The sequence below is a fragment of the Chinchilla lanigera genome, unplaced genomic scaffold (assembly GCF_000276665.1).
Source record: "Chinchilla lanigera isolate Chin_1 unplaced genomic scaffold, ChiLan1.0 scaffold00092, whole genome shotgun sequence".
Taxonomy (NCBI): Eukaryota; Metazoa; Chordata; class Mammalia; order Rodentia; family Chinchillidae; genus Chinchilla; species Chinchilla lanigera.
In genome coordinates, this window is record NW_004955493.1 from 797,903 (window position 1) to 813,237 (window position 15,335).

At 50.9% G+C, this 15,335-nt stretch overlaps 1 protein-coding gene across 21 annotated transcripts in view; it reads left to right on the top strand.

The window, feature by feature from the left end:
- The window catches only part of Vwa3a (von Willebrand factor A domain containing 3A), a 48,961-nt gene that overhangs the window by 17,095 nt on the left and 16,531 nt on the right, over positions 1-15,335 (top strand). For 19 of the 21 annotated variants that reach the window (XR_264070.2, XR_264069.2, XR_001231282.1 and 16 more), the window contains 12 exons: positions 1,490-1,615; positions 3,116-3,224; positions 3,457-3,522; positions 5,934-6,101; positions 6,585-6,720; positions 6,823-6,926; positions 8,023-8,103; positions 8,621-8,715; positions 10,556-10,675; positions 12,496-12,570; positions 12,773-12,917; positions 13,732-13,927. Coding sequence is in view for 14 of the 21 variants with exons in the window: in XM_013504838.1 (XP_013360292.1) it covers positions 1,490-1,615; positions 3,116-3,224; positions 3,457-3,522; positions 5,934-6,101; positions 6,585-6,720; positions 6,823-6,926; positions 8,023-8,103; positions 8,621-8,715; positions 10,556-10,675; positions 12,496-12,570; positions 12,773-12,917; positions 13,732-13,927 (1,421 nt within the window). In the remaining 7 variants the exon portion in view is untranslated. The remainder of the gene's footprint in view (positions 1-1,489; positions 1,616-3,115; positions 3,225-3,456; positions 3,523-5,933; positions 6,102-6,584; positions 6,721-6,822; positions 6,927-8,022; positions 8,104-8,620; positions 8,716-10,555; positions 10,676-12,495; positions 12,571-12,772; positions 12,918-13,731; positions 13,928-15,335) is intronic. The other 2 variants (XM_005405060.2, XM_013504836.1) reach the window with 1 other exon arrangement.

Below are 15,335 nucleotides of genomic sequence, written 5' to 3' on the forward strand. Positions count from 1 at the left end.
TATATATATATATATATATATATAAAGGCAACTTAACGTATAATAATAAATGACAGCTTCATTAGCACCATCCTGAGATTTTTTTTCTCTTTCTTGCATGACTAGGGATAGAACCCAGGGCCTTGTGCATGGTTAGCAAGTACTCTACCACTGAGCTATATGCTCAGCTTGAGGTTTTCTTTTGCTCAGGCTGACAGACATGGAAAGAGCAGAATTATCCCACTAGTACCGTGTGAGCCATTTAAGCTTTTTCCTCTTCCCAGTGGTGTGTGTCCGGCTCCTACGGGACCTAGGCACACAGCCACGTGCCTTCTTGCAGAGGTCTCTTTGAGCTAGAGGCCTAACTCCATGCCTACTGCTAAGGTCTGCCTCCTGGGAGAGTTGTTGGGGGGCATGGGAAGAAGGCACTCACCCCCAGATTTTCAAACAAAAGGGCACCAAAGCACAGACTCTAGAGTCAGTCCTGCTCTGAAATCTTGGTTTTACCAAATGTTTACAGTACCGCCTAGGGTAAGTCCTAAGTCTGAGTCTCAGTTTCCTCACATATAATAAGGGAATAAAAGGACCCACCTCCAAGAGTATGGTTAGGCTTAAATGAGCTAACATCTGCCCTGGGCCTGAACCCGAGAAACAGTTCTACCAGTCATGGCTGGGCAACATTTTGTTGAGCAGTGGGCCACACATCTGGTCTGGTCCCTTGAGAGCAGAAGAGTGCTGAAAACTTCTCGTCATTAGTGATTGTAGCTGTAGGAACCCTGTAGCACAGCACCGTTACTCACATGCTTGTGCTGATGCTGGTGCAGACAAACCTACCGCAGCACCAGTTAGATACAGGAGCAGCACGTACAATTCTGCATAGTACATAACACTTTGTAATGAAAATAACTTTTTAGTGGTATTGGAGTTGAATCCGGGGCCTTTGCACTGAGCTATGTCCCTTTTTTATTTTTATTTTGAGACAGGCTCTTCCTAAATCGCCTATGCTGGGCTCAAACTTGTGATGATCCTGCCTCAGCCTTCCAGCGCACTGAGATTACAGTGTGTGCCACTGCATCCACCTGATAATAAATAAGTTATCTTACAAGTTCATGTTTTAAGTGCTGAGAATAGAACTCGGGACCTCACACATGCTGAGCAAGCACTCTACCACTGAGCTACAGCCCCAGCCCCTATATTATGCTTTTTTGATATGTTAGAGAATATTCCTTCCACTTATATGAAAAATGTTTACTGTAAACAGTGAAACAGTGTTACACCGGCAGCAGACTCCTCTCTTGATTGTTTCCTCAACTTGACTTGATTTACAACTGTTTAGTAGGCGACAGTATAGAGTCAGGGTCTGTAGTAGGCCACGCTATCTGGGTTTGTGTAAGTACACTCCATGATGTTTGCCCAGCAAGGAGATTGCTGAGAGATGTTTCTCAGAACGTGGCCTAGTTGTTACTCAGCGCATGACTCTGATTAGGTTGCTGTTACTGTCTCCTCCCAGCCTCCAGGAGCTCAAGCTCTGGGTAAAGAAACTGCAGCCTGAAGGAGGCAGCAACTTACTGCAGGGCCTGAAGAAAACCTTCGCTCTCCAGGGGCTGGATTCCCTGGTGACCGTCCTGAGAAGCTGGTAGGTCTGCTTTCCTGAGCGGGCGACAGATTTCATGAAGAAGGTTGAAGAACTAAAGATTTGTTTGAGAAACGATCAGCAAGCATGACACTTCACACATTCCTAAGAGAAGGGTGTCTATTATGGATCCGTGGCATAACTGTACTGTTGGTGTCTGATGGCTTGTTGAGGGGAACGGTTAATATTTGAAAGTTTTTTTTAATATTTGACCAATTTTGCATGTTTGTATCTGGTAATCTGAGCAATTTATGTGCCGACAACAATTTGCAGTGTAATATCCATTGGTGAATTCCTACAATCATGTCTAGTGAAACTATGTATTGTCTCTAATGTGCTTTTAGTTTATTATTTTCTTATTCCCTTTAATGATTTGATCAATCTTCTATTCTTACCTCTGGCAATCTGAGCAACTTCACTGAAGATAATAATATGTAATATTACAACCACAGTTAATCTCTATCATTTGGTTTGAAACCCTGTTTCATTTTTAATGTCCTTGCTTTGTGTTGTCTGTATTTTACTATTGTTCTTTTTTTGTACTATTTTCTTTCTTTTTTATTTCTTTTTTGTCTTTTTGAGACAGTGTCTTACTATGCAATCCAAGCTGGCCTTGAGCTCACTTTGTAGCCCAGGTTGGTCTTGAACTCGAAACAATCTTCCTGCCTCAGCCTCCTGAGTGCTGGGATTATAGGCGTGCACCACCACACCCAGCTGTACTATTTTCTTTAAAATAAAAAAGTTAAAAAAATAATAAATAGAAGTAATAAAATAAAATTTAAAAAAAAAAAGAGAGAAGGGTAGTGTTCACTGGCTGCCTGCCCACCAGTGGGGCAGTGCGGCCGGGCCTGCAGTCCACCCAGCTCTGCATTGTTTTGTTGTTTCTGAGACAGGATCTCACCATGTAGCCCAGGCTGGCCTTGAGTTTGCAGTGATCCTCCTGCCTCAGCCTCTGAGTGCTGAGATTCCAGGCATGCGCCACTGTACCTGGCCAGCCAACCCTGTGTCTCACACAGGTGCTTCAGATACAGGCAGTTGATTAAAAGTTCGTAGAAGAAGCCAGATGTGGAGGCACAGGTCTGTATTCTCGGTACTCAAGGGGCTGAGGGGCCAGAAGATCGCCGTGAGTTCAAGGCCAGTGTGGGCCTCACAGCAAATCCAAGGCCAGCCTGACTACCAGTGAGCGCCTGTCTCAGAAGAAGAGTGAGTGGATGGCTGGGTGCGGTGGCACACACCTGCACCCCAGCATTCCGGGAGGCTGAAGTCGGAGGATCCCAAATTTGAGCCTAGCCTGGGCAATTTAACAAAATAAAATTAGAAAGAACTGGGGGTGTGGGGAGATAGCTCAGTGGAAAGGCCCCAAGTTCAAACCACGGTAACTTCTGAGGGGAAAAATAAAAATGAAAGAATGTGCGGCTGTTCCCGGGGAACTGTCGGTTTGGTCTTAAGAGTCTTCCAAGTGCTGAGCCGACTGTCCCGCTTCTCCTCTGCTCTCTTCCCCAGCCCAGATCAGCCCTCCGAAATTCTGTCTGACTACATTCAGCAGCGCACCGCGGGCCGCAGCCTCCTCATCCACCTCATCACCTACCAGTGTGACGGTCAGGTGCCCTCGGTAAGAGCCTGAGGCGCTCCACAGCCTCTTGGAACTGCTGGCGGTGATCTGGGCTGGCCTTTAAGGCTCCGTGCCGGGACAGGACCCCCACGCTGTGGCCAGAGCACTTCTGCACCCACTTCTCCCGTTGGCAAAACAGGAAGCGTCAGAGAGCTGCAGGGTTAGTGAGGAAGAAGTCGTGAGGGTGTCGGTGTGGATCTAGCGAAGGGTGTGCCTGTCGTCCTCCCTGCAGGCTGTCCTGAAGAACCTCGCAGAAGCGCTTGGAGGCTACTACCACTGCTACAGCCCGGAGACCGAGGTGAGCCCCGCAGCAGCGCAGCCCGCCGAGGATGTGCGGGGGGCTCTGGGCCCGCACGGGCCAGGCGCGTGGCTCGCTCCTCCCAGCCCGTTACTCAGTGAGTTCACACAGCTAAAATGCGGTCAAAGGGAGTGCGTAAGAAAAATGGGGACCACGCGAAATCCCGGGAGCCCCTTCGGTCAGCGCGTCTGAAGGCAACCGAACGCCTGCGGGTCTAGAGGCAGAACCTTCAGCCCTCATTCAGCCGGCGTTAGTACAGGCCCGGCTACCTCTGCTCCCACCGTGGCACGGAGTCTGAAGCAGTCGCCCGGGGCCTCTCTCCTAAGCGGAGTCCTGCCCCCGCAGGGACACCCGGTGGGGCAGAACGGGCGGTCAGCTCTAGCCAGGCCCACCCAGCGTCCCGTTCCAGTGCGTGACCGAAACCCATGTACTGCACATCCGTGACGCAGGCTAACAGCACGTGTGCGGAAGTATCTGGCAAGCTAAGAGCCCAGTGACCTGTCCAGCTCACCGGCTGTGCCTGCTGATAACCCTGAGTGAGGGTCTGCATCTCACGAGTGTGTTCCGATGTCACAGAGTCTGACTTTTCACACTGGGAGGTCAAGGGCGGGCTACACGCTGTCTTGATAAACCTCACTGCCTAGACTGTCAGTGCCGCAGACCATGGGGGCTGCAAGGGTAAAGTGAGCGAACGGGGCAGGTTGGTTTAAGAAGCACTCTCTCTTGCCAGGTTTGGTGGCGCACGCCTGTAATCCCAGCGCCTGGCAGCCTGAGGCAGGAGAATCACTGTGAATTCAAGCCCAGCCTGGGCTACATAGTTCAAGGCCAGGCTGGACGACAGAGCAAAACACTGTCTCAAACACACAACAACAAAAATAAGAAAAAATGAGTACTTTATCTTAAAGCCCATCACCCTTACCTGTTACCTGTCATTTTCCCTCTCCTGACACAGAGATGAGTAAAGAAATTACCAAACAGTGCACGGATGACAAAAATTACAACAGTGTCGGGGTGGGGGCCACGGCACACTAGATAGCGCGATGGCACAGCCCCGCCTCGAGAGATGGCCTCTGCTCAGCCCAGCCGCACTGCTCCTCGTGAATGTGACCCAGGCTTACCAGGTCCTGTGGGTTTTCAAAAAAGTCAGAAATATGGATTTGTTTCTATTTTTAAAAATTTGAGGTGAAATTTGCATAAATTCACGAAGCGAATCTCTCTGAACAGCTCGGTGGCATTTAGTGCACTCACACTGTTGCGCATCCACTGTCACTCCAGTCCCAAGCACCCGCAAAGCAGCACCCCCGTCCCTGGCAGTCTCCCGCAAACCTCTCTCCCATCTTGCGGCTTTACCTGGTACGGGCCCTTCATGTACGTGGAAACATACACCTCTCGTGTCTGGCTTTTTTCACCTGGCGTGATGTCAGTGCTTCCTTCCTTGTTCGTGAATGACGAGCCATTTTCTGGATAAGCCACACTTTGCTTATCCGTTCTTTTTCTTTTCCTTTTTTCCCCAGTAGGTGGGTTGGCATCCAAGGTCTTTCGCTGAGCTATTTCCCCGGCCTACCTTATATTTTCTCAGCAAGGGTCTCACCGCGTTACCGAGATCGGGCATGAACTTGGAGTCCTCCCGCCTCAGCCGCTCAGAGTGCTGGGATTACAGGCACGTGCCTCAGGCCCAAGTACCCGGTCATGTTTTGATGAGCGTGTGGGTTGTCTCCACCCTTTGGCAGTGATGAGTACTGCTCTGATGAGTGTGCAAGGACCCGAGCCCCCACGTTCCTCCCCTGGAGTAGATGACAGAAGTGGACTTGCTGGACGTGACGCTAATTCCGACTGATGTTGTGAGAATCCTGCAAACTGTTTCCACGGCGCTGCGCGGTCTCGCGTTTCTCCCAGCACTGGACCGGGCTCCAGTTCTCTGTTTCCTCACCGACCCGTGTTACCTTTTGTTTGTGATTGCTATTGTCTTCATGGCTGTCCTCGTGGGTGTGGAATCTTCTTTCTTTCTTTTTCTTTTCTTCAGCACTGGAGATTGAACCTAGGGTCTTTGTACTCAGCCGCATGCCCAGCAGTTTGTTTGTTGTTTTTTTTTTTTTTGAGGCAGAGTCTCACTAAGTCATTGAGTTGCCCAGGCTGGCCTCACCTGTGGTCCTCCTGCCTCAGCCTCCCAGAGTGCTGGGATTACAGGTGTGCGCCACTATTCGAGGACTCCTTCACAGTTCTAAAGTTAGAAAAACCCTTCAGTTGTTAAAAACGCTGCATGGCAGCACAATGGCGTGGAGGGAGACGCGTCCACGGGCTGTGTCTGGCACGTGGACCCCGGTTTGCAATTTCTGATTTAAACACGTTGCTACTCAGAGCCGGGACTGACTTGACCGCTTGCCCTTTCCTGCCTTGGCCACGGCTGGTAGGCCAGTGACTTCCGGACGGCTGACCACTCCCGCTGTCCCCAGCTCTACACCAGTCGGGATGTGGATGAGCTGCTGACAGAGATCCAGAAGGCCGGGGACCTCCTCAGCCACGTGCAAGCCCTGCGCCGGAGCCGCCCCCGTGAGGAGCTGGCCCGCATGACGCAGGAGGTAGGTGGTGTGGACCGCTGGAAGCTCGGGGACAGCCTTCCTCTGTGCCGTGTACACACGGGCTGTGTGACTTCGCCTCTCAGAGCCTCGGCTTTTCACTTCCTAGCGGTGGGGGAGGAGAGGCCGGGCAGCTCACGGTCCCTGAGTGATTTGGTGTGGAAATCGGTCTTTAGCATCCTGAAGCCTTTAGCCCCGGAAGGGGCCCCGCTGTCCTGGAGTCTGTGGTGAAGACAGGGAGGCAGCTGACGGAGGGGGCAAGAGAAAGAGGAAGCAAGTTACTGGGGACTTGGGGGCATCTCTGTCTCCTGGAAGTTCCAGAGATCTCTGGAGAAGGGGAAACGAGGGAGGGCACAGGCAGAGCTGCCTTTAATACACCAGGTGAGGTCTTAAGAGGCTCCGCTAAGGGACTGGGCAACTGGGAGACAGTAAAATCTTCCCAGCTCCAAAATGATTGTGTAATGTAAATTTTCTAATTTAATTCAGATTGCCACGGACTACACACAAGAGTCACTCACAAATCTCTTGCCTAAGCCCCCAAAGCACGATGCGCCTCTCACGATTGAGTTCCCAGGCCTGGAAAAGACTTCTGCAGAATGGCTAAAGATCAATGGTCTAAAAGGTAAATCCCCAAAGAGAGCGGAATCCAGGACACAAGTGACAAAAAGACTTGGACCCTGAGGTCTTCCTGGGCAGCACCTCAAACTCCACTTGTCTTTTCCAGCCAAAAAATTAAGCCTGTACCAGGCTCTGGCACCCAACGCGTTCTCTCCTGTGGAAGAGTTTGTGCCTATTCTCCAGAAAACAGTATCGGCAACTATCCATGAGGTAATTCGCACGTAGAGCTCTCTATTCTTTGTAACTGTCACGTATTTTCAAATACATGAAAAGCTTTGGAGAGAGGGGAGATGGGCTGAATTAGGTACCACAGTCCCCTCCTTCGTGACGGTTTTCCTCACCCCACTCAGACAGGGCAGACTTACTGCCTTTGCTGTCCTCCCCGTACCATGTTTGGACTTCTACAATTGCTCCTGTAGCGTGCAGGTGCATGTAGCTCCCCACCAGCTGTGAACTCTTTAAGAGAACTCTCCTCTCCGACCTGTGTCTCACATGTTTATTACACGTGTACAGTTAAGGAAACTTTACTGGATGGCTGGGCGGGTGAGCAGAGGAAGGAAGGAGAGAAAGGAGGAGGAGAATGGTGGATGGAAGTGTTGATGAATGACTAGAAATCCATAGGTGGGTGCTGAATGGAGAGGGACAGGGGATGGTAGATAGAAATGTAAACAGGCGGAGGACGGAAGAGGAAAGCAGAATGATGGAAACCAGGTGCAGTAAAAGACAAAGGATGAAAGTAGAAATCAAGGAAGAAGGATGGCAAAGTGAGGGAAGGGCTAACAAGGGAACAGAGGAGGGTGGAAAGCTGAGGAGAAGGACAGGACCGGAGATGTACGCTTCCAGCAGCAGGTGGATGAATGGGGTGACTGGGCCAATGAGTGAGAGATGTGAGGCTCGGTGGAGGACGAAAGAACAGATGGCAGATCGGACAGTCCGTGTCCGGGAAGGCCCGTCTGGCCTTGCAGACCGGGGAGACCATGCTGCTGTGTTTTAGGGTCTCTGACCTCGTTCCATGTTACCCAAACCCTCCACCCTGTCATAATGGCTCAGAGTACCCTTCCAAGAACAGCCTGGCTTGCTAGCCGGCAGGGCCCACCAACCCTGATGCCGCCCCTGGTCAGGCAGCGGCCCGGTCAATGGTTGGCGGCATGTGTGTGGGTAGGTAGAGCGATCCAGCCCAGATGGACTCATCTGCTTTCCTGCCATGCTCTAGCTTTACTTAGAGTGCAGTACCCAAATTAAACTCCTTTCTCACATGTGCTTATCTTCCCCTGCTCCCGCTCCCGCTCCTGCCCCCGGACTGCAGAAGGTGATGGTACAATTTGAATGGCACGACGGGACAGTGAAGAATGTCCACGTGGATCCACCCTTCCTCTACGAGTACCAGGTCAGAGATGAGTCCAATCACTCAGAATCTGTGGTGCGCTGTGGGGTGTGGTGGACGCGCCTGTAATCCCAGCACTCAGGAGGCTGAGGCAGGGGGCATGGCAGTGCGTTCAAAAACTACATAGCAAGAACCTGTCGCAAAAAACCTAAAATGTGAGGTGCAGGATGATGTCCTGGGCTGCGAAGACACCAAGCCATTGATTTAACTTGACAGGAGGTAAGGACTGTGCGCAGCACCTAGCAACAGTACTCCCAGCAGGGACCTGCCCCCACCAAGGGTCTCTACTCTTGTGAGGCAAGATCTACTTCCTTCCCCATTTGACACAATGAAATATTTCAACTCGTCCTGTCCTAGTCTTGTGGAATACTCTCCCATAACTTAGTAGAATATTTACACAGCCAGGATACTCAGAGCCTTGGTGCGCCATTTCCGGAAGCCAGCTGGAGTGCAGAGGGCCCTCCCTTCCCCAGGATCTCTTATCTGTCCACCTTTGAGCAGTCTCTCTCTGGTTTTCCAGAAACAGCTCAGCAGAGCCATGCAGGTCTATGAGAGGCGGATCGAGTGGCTCTCCCTGGCCAGCAGAAGGATCTGGGGCACTGTCTGTGAAAAGAGGTACCTTCTTCCAAGCACTTTCTTGTCCTTTGTGGTCTGATGTACGGCGGATAACTCATCCAACTGTGGTTCTCTGTGAGTAGCTTCAGAGGCCATGACTTAGATTAGGGACAAGCAATCTTTTAGCAGAGATTCCCTGGAGAAGGAAAAAGTCACCACTGCATCACCCACATCCACAGAATCATCACTATGTCCCTCAGGATTCTTTTACAGTTAAAAAGCAAATGAGCTGAGTGTAGTAGCACACGCCTATAATCCCAAGGCAGGAGGATTGCTGCAAGTTTGAGGCCAGCCCGGGCTACATAGTGAGCTCAAGGCCAGCCTGAACTATTGTAACAGTGAGACCCCATCTCAAAATAACTGCAACAACAAAAACAAAACAACAACAACAACAAAAAAAAGCAAGAGAAACCGGGCTGGGGATGTAGCTCAGTAGTAGAGTTCAGTAGTAGAATGCTGCTTTCCTAGCAAATATGAGGTCCTGGATTCAAGTCTCAATATCAAGAGGGAAGAAAAAGCAAAAAAAAAAGTAAAACTTGGCTTAAACAAAGCAGAGAAATCTAAGACAACAGCAAATTCCAGAACAGATACAATCGCCATCTTCAGCGTCGCCACCACGTCAGGAATCTCTCTCAGCCCTGCTTTCTGGCTGTGGGCTTTCGGGCTTGTTGGTGGGAAGGTTTTCCCCTCCAGGTGGCCAGGCAGCTGTCCAAAGCTCCAGATTTGCTTTCTACCAGTGTAGCACACCTAGCGCTTGGGCATCTCCCACCCCCGGGCCGTTCACTCTGGCCCAGAGGATGAGGCCTGGAGGGGATATTCACCCACCTCGAACAAGCTGATAGAAGTAGTATTTCCCAAAGCAAAACTGGGATGCAGTTTCCAGAAAAGGAAGAGGATGCTGAGTAACGGGAGACAATATGTATCCAAATATAGCCATAACCACTGGGCGTGGTGGCACACGCCTCTAATCCCAGCACTCAGGAGGCTGAGGCAGGAGGATCCCTGTAAGTTTGAGGCCAGCCTGGGCTACAAAGTGAATTCAAGGCCAGCCTGAACTGCATGGTGAAACCTGTCTCAAAAAAAAAAGAATATATACATATATACCACCATAATTATCATTCCATCCTTTATTTGCCATATTACCATGTACTAAGTTATACTTTGTAATATTACACAAGTTATATAATGTAATTCTCAAACAACCCTATGAGGAGACATTATAGTTTAGTTCACCAAAGACCAGAAAGGTTTGGGGCCCTGCCTGAAGCCTCACAGCTGGTAGGAAATGAGACTTGGAAAAGGTCTTCTCGTTCTAAAGCAAATGAATTTTTTTTATTACCCATAACTGTCTCAAAATGAGAATCAAGAGGAGGAAGCAGGAACATAAGTTGAGAAATAATAGAAGACGAGGAAGGTGGAGTGGAGCTGGAGATCTCCAGTCGTGCAGACAAAGACACAGATACTCCCAGGAGGCCCCGATACTCCCAGCTCGTCTCACTCGCTCACCTTGTTTGTTTTCCCCACAAACACCCTGCCCTGTGAAAACATGGATGCTTGTTCTTGGAAGCAGAGAAGTTTATAAAAGGCAGTCTCAGATCTTAAACCACCTCGATCTTGAGACTTTGTCCCGTTATGGAACCTCCGGGAGGAGGAGACTGCACGCGCTGCTTCGTCCACCACCGTAAACCCACCACTTTGGCCTCAAACCATGGCGAAGACTTTGACCTCAATGAGTCTGGCATGCAGAGTCTCCCTGGAAAAAACTTTAAATAGTAAAATGGAACAAAATGAACATTATCTGAGAGGCTCGGTTCCCCTCCTGACTTGTGTTTCTTTCCAGGGTGGCGATACTGCTCGATATCTCTGTGGCCAATTCCGCGTACATTATTCATATCCAGCACTCCCTGCGGCTGCTGCTGGAGGAGCAGCTGTCCAACAAGGACTGCTTCAACCTCATCGCGTAGGTTTCCCCAGAGGCGGGTGCGGCGGGTCGGGGACTGTGTGCCTTCGGGGGCCACCGCCCGGAGGGCAGCGGGGGACGGACACTGATGTTCGGAGCGCCCGGCATCCGAGGGTGTCCCCCACTCTATCTGATGTGGGAGATCTTGTGGGGCACTGAATAATTAAACGGCTGCAGGCTCCCCCACTGGGGCGAGGTGGTAAGTGGCCCCAAAATAGCACGCTTGGTCAGCCAGGATCAAGTAATTCAGTCCACTGCCCCATTTGGCTTCCGACCCTACAAACACAGCAGAGAAAAGTTTCTCAGTCTCACCCTGGTTCTAGCAAGCCACAGTTTTTTGAACCTTTAGAATTCCAATTCAAATGTAGATTTAACATATATAAATTTAAACTTTATCTATGGTGTACGCTTTTTAAAACAATAGCTTAAAAAATTATATATATAAGGTATATATAAAATATATGTAGTATATGTAAAATATATGTAGTTTTAAAATATATATAATTTTCAAATTATATAAATTGTTATATCTAATTATATGTACATGTATGGCTTCTTAAATTTTTGTTATATATTACAGTTTTAAAATTCTACATGTAATTATACTTCATATCTATAGTTCGTTTGCATACCTTTTTATCTAACTAAAGAAGACAGAAAAGAAACTACTTGAAATACAGTATAGAGTTTTACATGATTTCTACCACATAGGGAATATTCTGAACCTATTCAAGTTATCAGTTATTATTAAAAAAGCTTAATCTTTCTCTAACAAGCTCAACATAAAAATGCTTAGAGAGCTAGACATGGTGCACACCACTAATCCCAGCACTCCAAGAGGCTGAGGCAGGAAGATCACTGGTTTTAACGCAGCCTGGGCAACTTGCTGACTTAGTGAGATCTTGTCTCAAAATCAAAAATAAAAAAGGACTGGGCTCAGTGGGAAGGCTCTGGGTTCGACCTCCAGTAACACACACACACACACACACACACACAGGTGCTTAGGGAAAGATTTTCAATGTTTTCATTCATTTATTTACCCATCCACTCATGTGATGAAGTTTCACTGAAACCTGCATGTACAACCACTGTGCTGGCACTGGGCCTTCAGAAATGCTCACAATATCTGACCTCCAGGAGCTTATGGCCTAACAGTGGGGGCCAGGTATATTGAGACAAAGTAAGTATAGCTGCGTGATTTCTATGGAAATAGGTAGAAGGCAGGATATGGGGCCCTGAGGGGACAGAGGCAGGATCGGCCCATCCAGCCTGGGTTCAGGGAGACCAGGAGCTCTCTGCAGAGGAAGCAGCCCTTGAATCAGCGCCCTCCTCCTAGGGAGATGCAGCGGGGAGGAGGGCGTTCCGGGGGAGGGGACAGCGTGAGCAGAGGCCCAGCGGGTGGCGTGTGGCGGGAACTGGGTGATCAGTAGGCGGCTCAGGGTGCCTATGAGCGTGAGAGGGAGAGCTGTGCACGACAAAGACACCGCTGGATGGTGGGGGGTTCACGTGGGCCGCGCCCAGGGCATCCTCACTGCGGGACACGGGGACTCGGGTCAGCGTGATGTGTCAGGAAGAGGAGGCTGCCCAAAGCTGGCCCTTGTTCCGCGCTGTTTCCCCTGAGAGCCGCAGCTCTGCCCGACCCGGAACTTGCTGGGACAGGTCGTGACCGGCAAGAGAACCCACGGCTGGCTGAGCAGGTGCCATCCTAACTGGGGAGTGTTATCAGAATCTTCCCCCTAAAAGCCCGCGGCGGCCTCCTGGAGCTGGGCTGCAGCGTGGACACACGCTCCGCTGTGACCAGCCCCGTGCTTGCTTCGCAGGTTTGGAAGCGCAGTCGAGAGCTGGAGGCCTGAGCTGGTTCCCGCGAGCCATGACAACTTACAGAGCGCCTGGAGGTAGGTGACCCCAGGCCAGAGGCGCTACTGTGAACGGGGGCGCTACCGTCCGCTGGTCCCTGCCTCCAGTGGGAAGTGGCTCTCCAGGGTCCCCTCGCTCCCAGCCACGGGCAGACGTCAGAAAATAACTTTCGGTGTGCCGCCCGCCCCTCAGGCCTCGGAGGTGGCCTCGCCTCATCCTCCGCTCGCGCCTCCTCCCCAGGTGGGCCCTGCGCCTGCAGTGCCAAGGCAGCAGGGACGTCCTCGGCGCCCTGCGGAAGGCGGTGGAGGTGGACTTCAGGGACAAAGACAGACACCAGTCGCAGGGCATCTACCTCCTCGCGGGGGGCATCCCTGACCAGGATGTGGTGGGTAGGCCCCGGCCCTGGGCATCGTCGCGTCTGTGACCCTGCTGTCTTCCTCTGGGTGGACGCCTCACAGCGACTTCCCCAGCACAGCGTTTTATTATCCATTTATTTATGCGTTCGTTTGGTGGTGCCAGTGACTGAACCCAGGGCTCTGCGTGTCAGGGAGAAGCTTTACCACTGAGCTGTGTTTCCAGCCCAGCGTGACTTTCTAAACCAGCCCTGCTAGAGCATTAACATGCCCACAGACCTGGGAATCTGGTTAGCGTGTGGCTCCCGGGCCAGCAGGTCTAGACAGAACCACGAAGCTGCATTTCTGACAAGCTCACAGAAGTCCACTTTCTGACCACAGAGCTCCAGCTTCGAGTCACACCCTGTTAAGATGTGAGAGAGACTGCGACCCAGACTCCTCGCTTTCTGTCTTCAGGGCCAAGTACTAGACCAGAGACACAGTGGACTCCCAGGAAGCTGCTAGTGGTGCGCACCTGCACCTCCTCTGGGAGGGAGGCAGGAAGGTCACAAGCGCGAGGCCAGCCTGGGCAGCTTAGTGAGACCCTGTCTCAAATTTTTAAAAACACCAACTTTTTAAAGGGCTGAAGATGTAGCTTCGTTAAGGCCCCGAGTTCAATCCCCAGTACAGAGAGAGAGAGAAGAAGCGGAGCGGAGAGAGAAAGACAGAGACAGCAGAGCCAGCAGAGGAAAGAGGAGAGGGAAGGCAGCGGAGGGGAGGGGGGAGACCCCTTTAGGCTGAACCGCCAGGAGACGGCGGCTCCCAGGCCCTCGGCCGTGGGCCCATGCTGCCTCTCCTCTCCCACAGCCCACACTCAGCGCCTACGTGGCTGAAAGCTGTGGGGGCTGCAGCCTGCAGCTGAACGTGTGTCTCTTCTCTGTGGGGGAGCCGCAGATGGACAGCAGCCCTCCCGCCTGCTACGCCAGCCGCTCGGACACCGCCAGCGCCTACAGGGCGCTCGCCTGGGCCACTGGTGGCCGCTTCCACTGGTTTGGAGACACATGTGCGTGAGTGCGGCCCCGCCCCACCCGCTCCTTTGCAGAAGGTGGTCTCCGCAGCAGCGTAGCTCCCTCATGCCAGACACAAAAAGCAGAACCTGAAAATCATATTTTAAAATGTACCATGAAACTAGGGGCAGAGCGCGTTCAGCATTTGTGAGGCCCTGTTTCAATCCCAAGCATAAAATAAATAAAATAAAAAATAAACTACTGTTCTGGAAATGAACAGTGGCAGTGGTTGCACGACTGCATGAACTGCTGACCGTACACTTTGCAATAACCAAGGACAGAGGGCGTAGCCCAGCAGGAGACTGGATGCTCCTGCTTTGTATGCACAAGGCCCTGGCACCAAACGTGCATATTTTGCTGCAGTCTTTAAAATTTCAAGGTAAAATTTGAAAATATTTTAGAGTATCAGATCTAGGAAGCATCTTAAGACCTCTTAGATTAGCATTTCCCAGAGTGCGGGGTGTTCACAAGCGACCCACAGTTAGTGGTAAATGGTACAGCTTTTGTTATTTTTATTTATTTATTTATTTTTTATTTTTTTGGTTTTGGTTTTTTTCCGGTACCAGGAATCAAACTCACAACCTCGCGCTTGCCAGGCAAGGGCTGTGCCGCTGAGCTAAATCCCCAGCCCCTGGTACAGCTTTGGGGTGTGTGAGAGTTACACGCTTATTTTAACTTAGCATAGAAACATGCTGACTTTCCGTTGTTGGCAGTGACATCAATTTTCTTTTAAAAATATACTTTTAAGTAAACAAATAGTGAATGTATTAAATACATATGTACGTGTGTGTGCGTGCGTGTGTGTGTGTGTGTGTGTGAAGTAATAATGGCTTAGGCGGTACAGAGACAAAGGAAAACCGTGTCAGCACGTGGGAGTGACCGAGCTGGACCGACACGAGGGCTTCCAACCCCCCGACTCAGACAAAGAGGGGACTCGTAGAGAGGTGTCCTGCTGCAGTCACAGTCAATGGCATGAGAGGAGCTGAAAGTCTTGGGCATTTCCCAGCTTTTTCTCTCCATGAAAAATGCCGGGCATGTGCATTTACCAGTGATTATCACTGATCATGGCAAATGTTTAATAGAGCACTGTTAAGTGCCAGGCACAGGTCTAAGCATTTCCCCCGCCTGGGGGCCATCTGTTACGGCTGACTCCTCCCAGTAACCAAGTGAAGTAGGGGATCACTGGCCCCATTTTACAGATCGGAAACTGAGACACAGAGCCCAAGGGCCAAGGCTTGAACCCAGGCAGGCCTGCGTTAGGGTCTGGTGTCCCAGCCAGGAAAGACACTGGTGTTCACGACAGACTTTGGCTGCTGTAAACCATCCCAGGGTGGGTCTTTGAGTTCCACAGAGTGGTGGGACCTTTGCCCTTAATCCGCTCCTCCCGTAGGTGAGGGTCAGGGC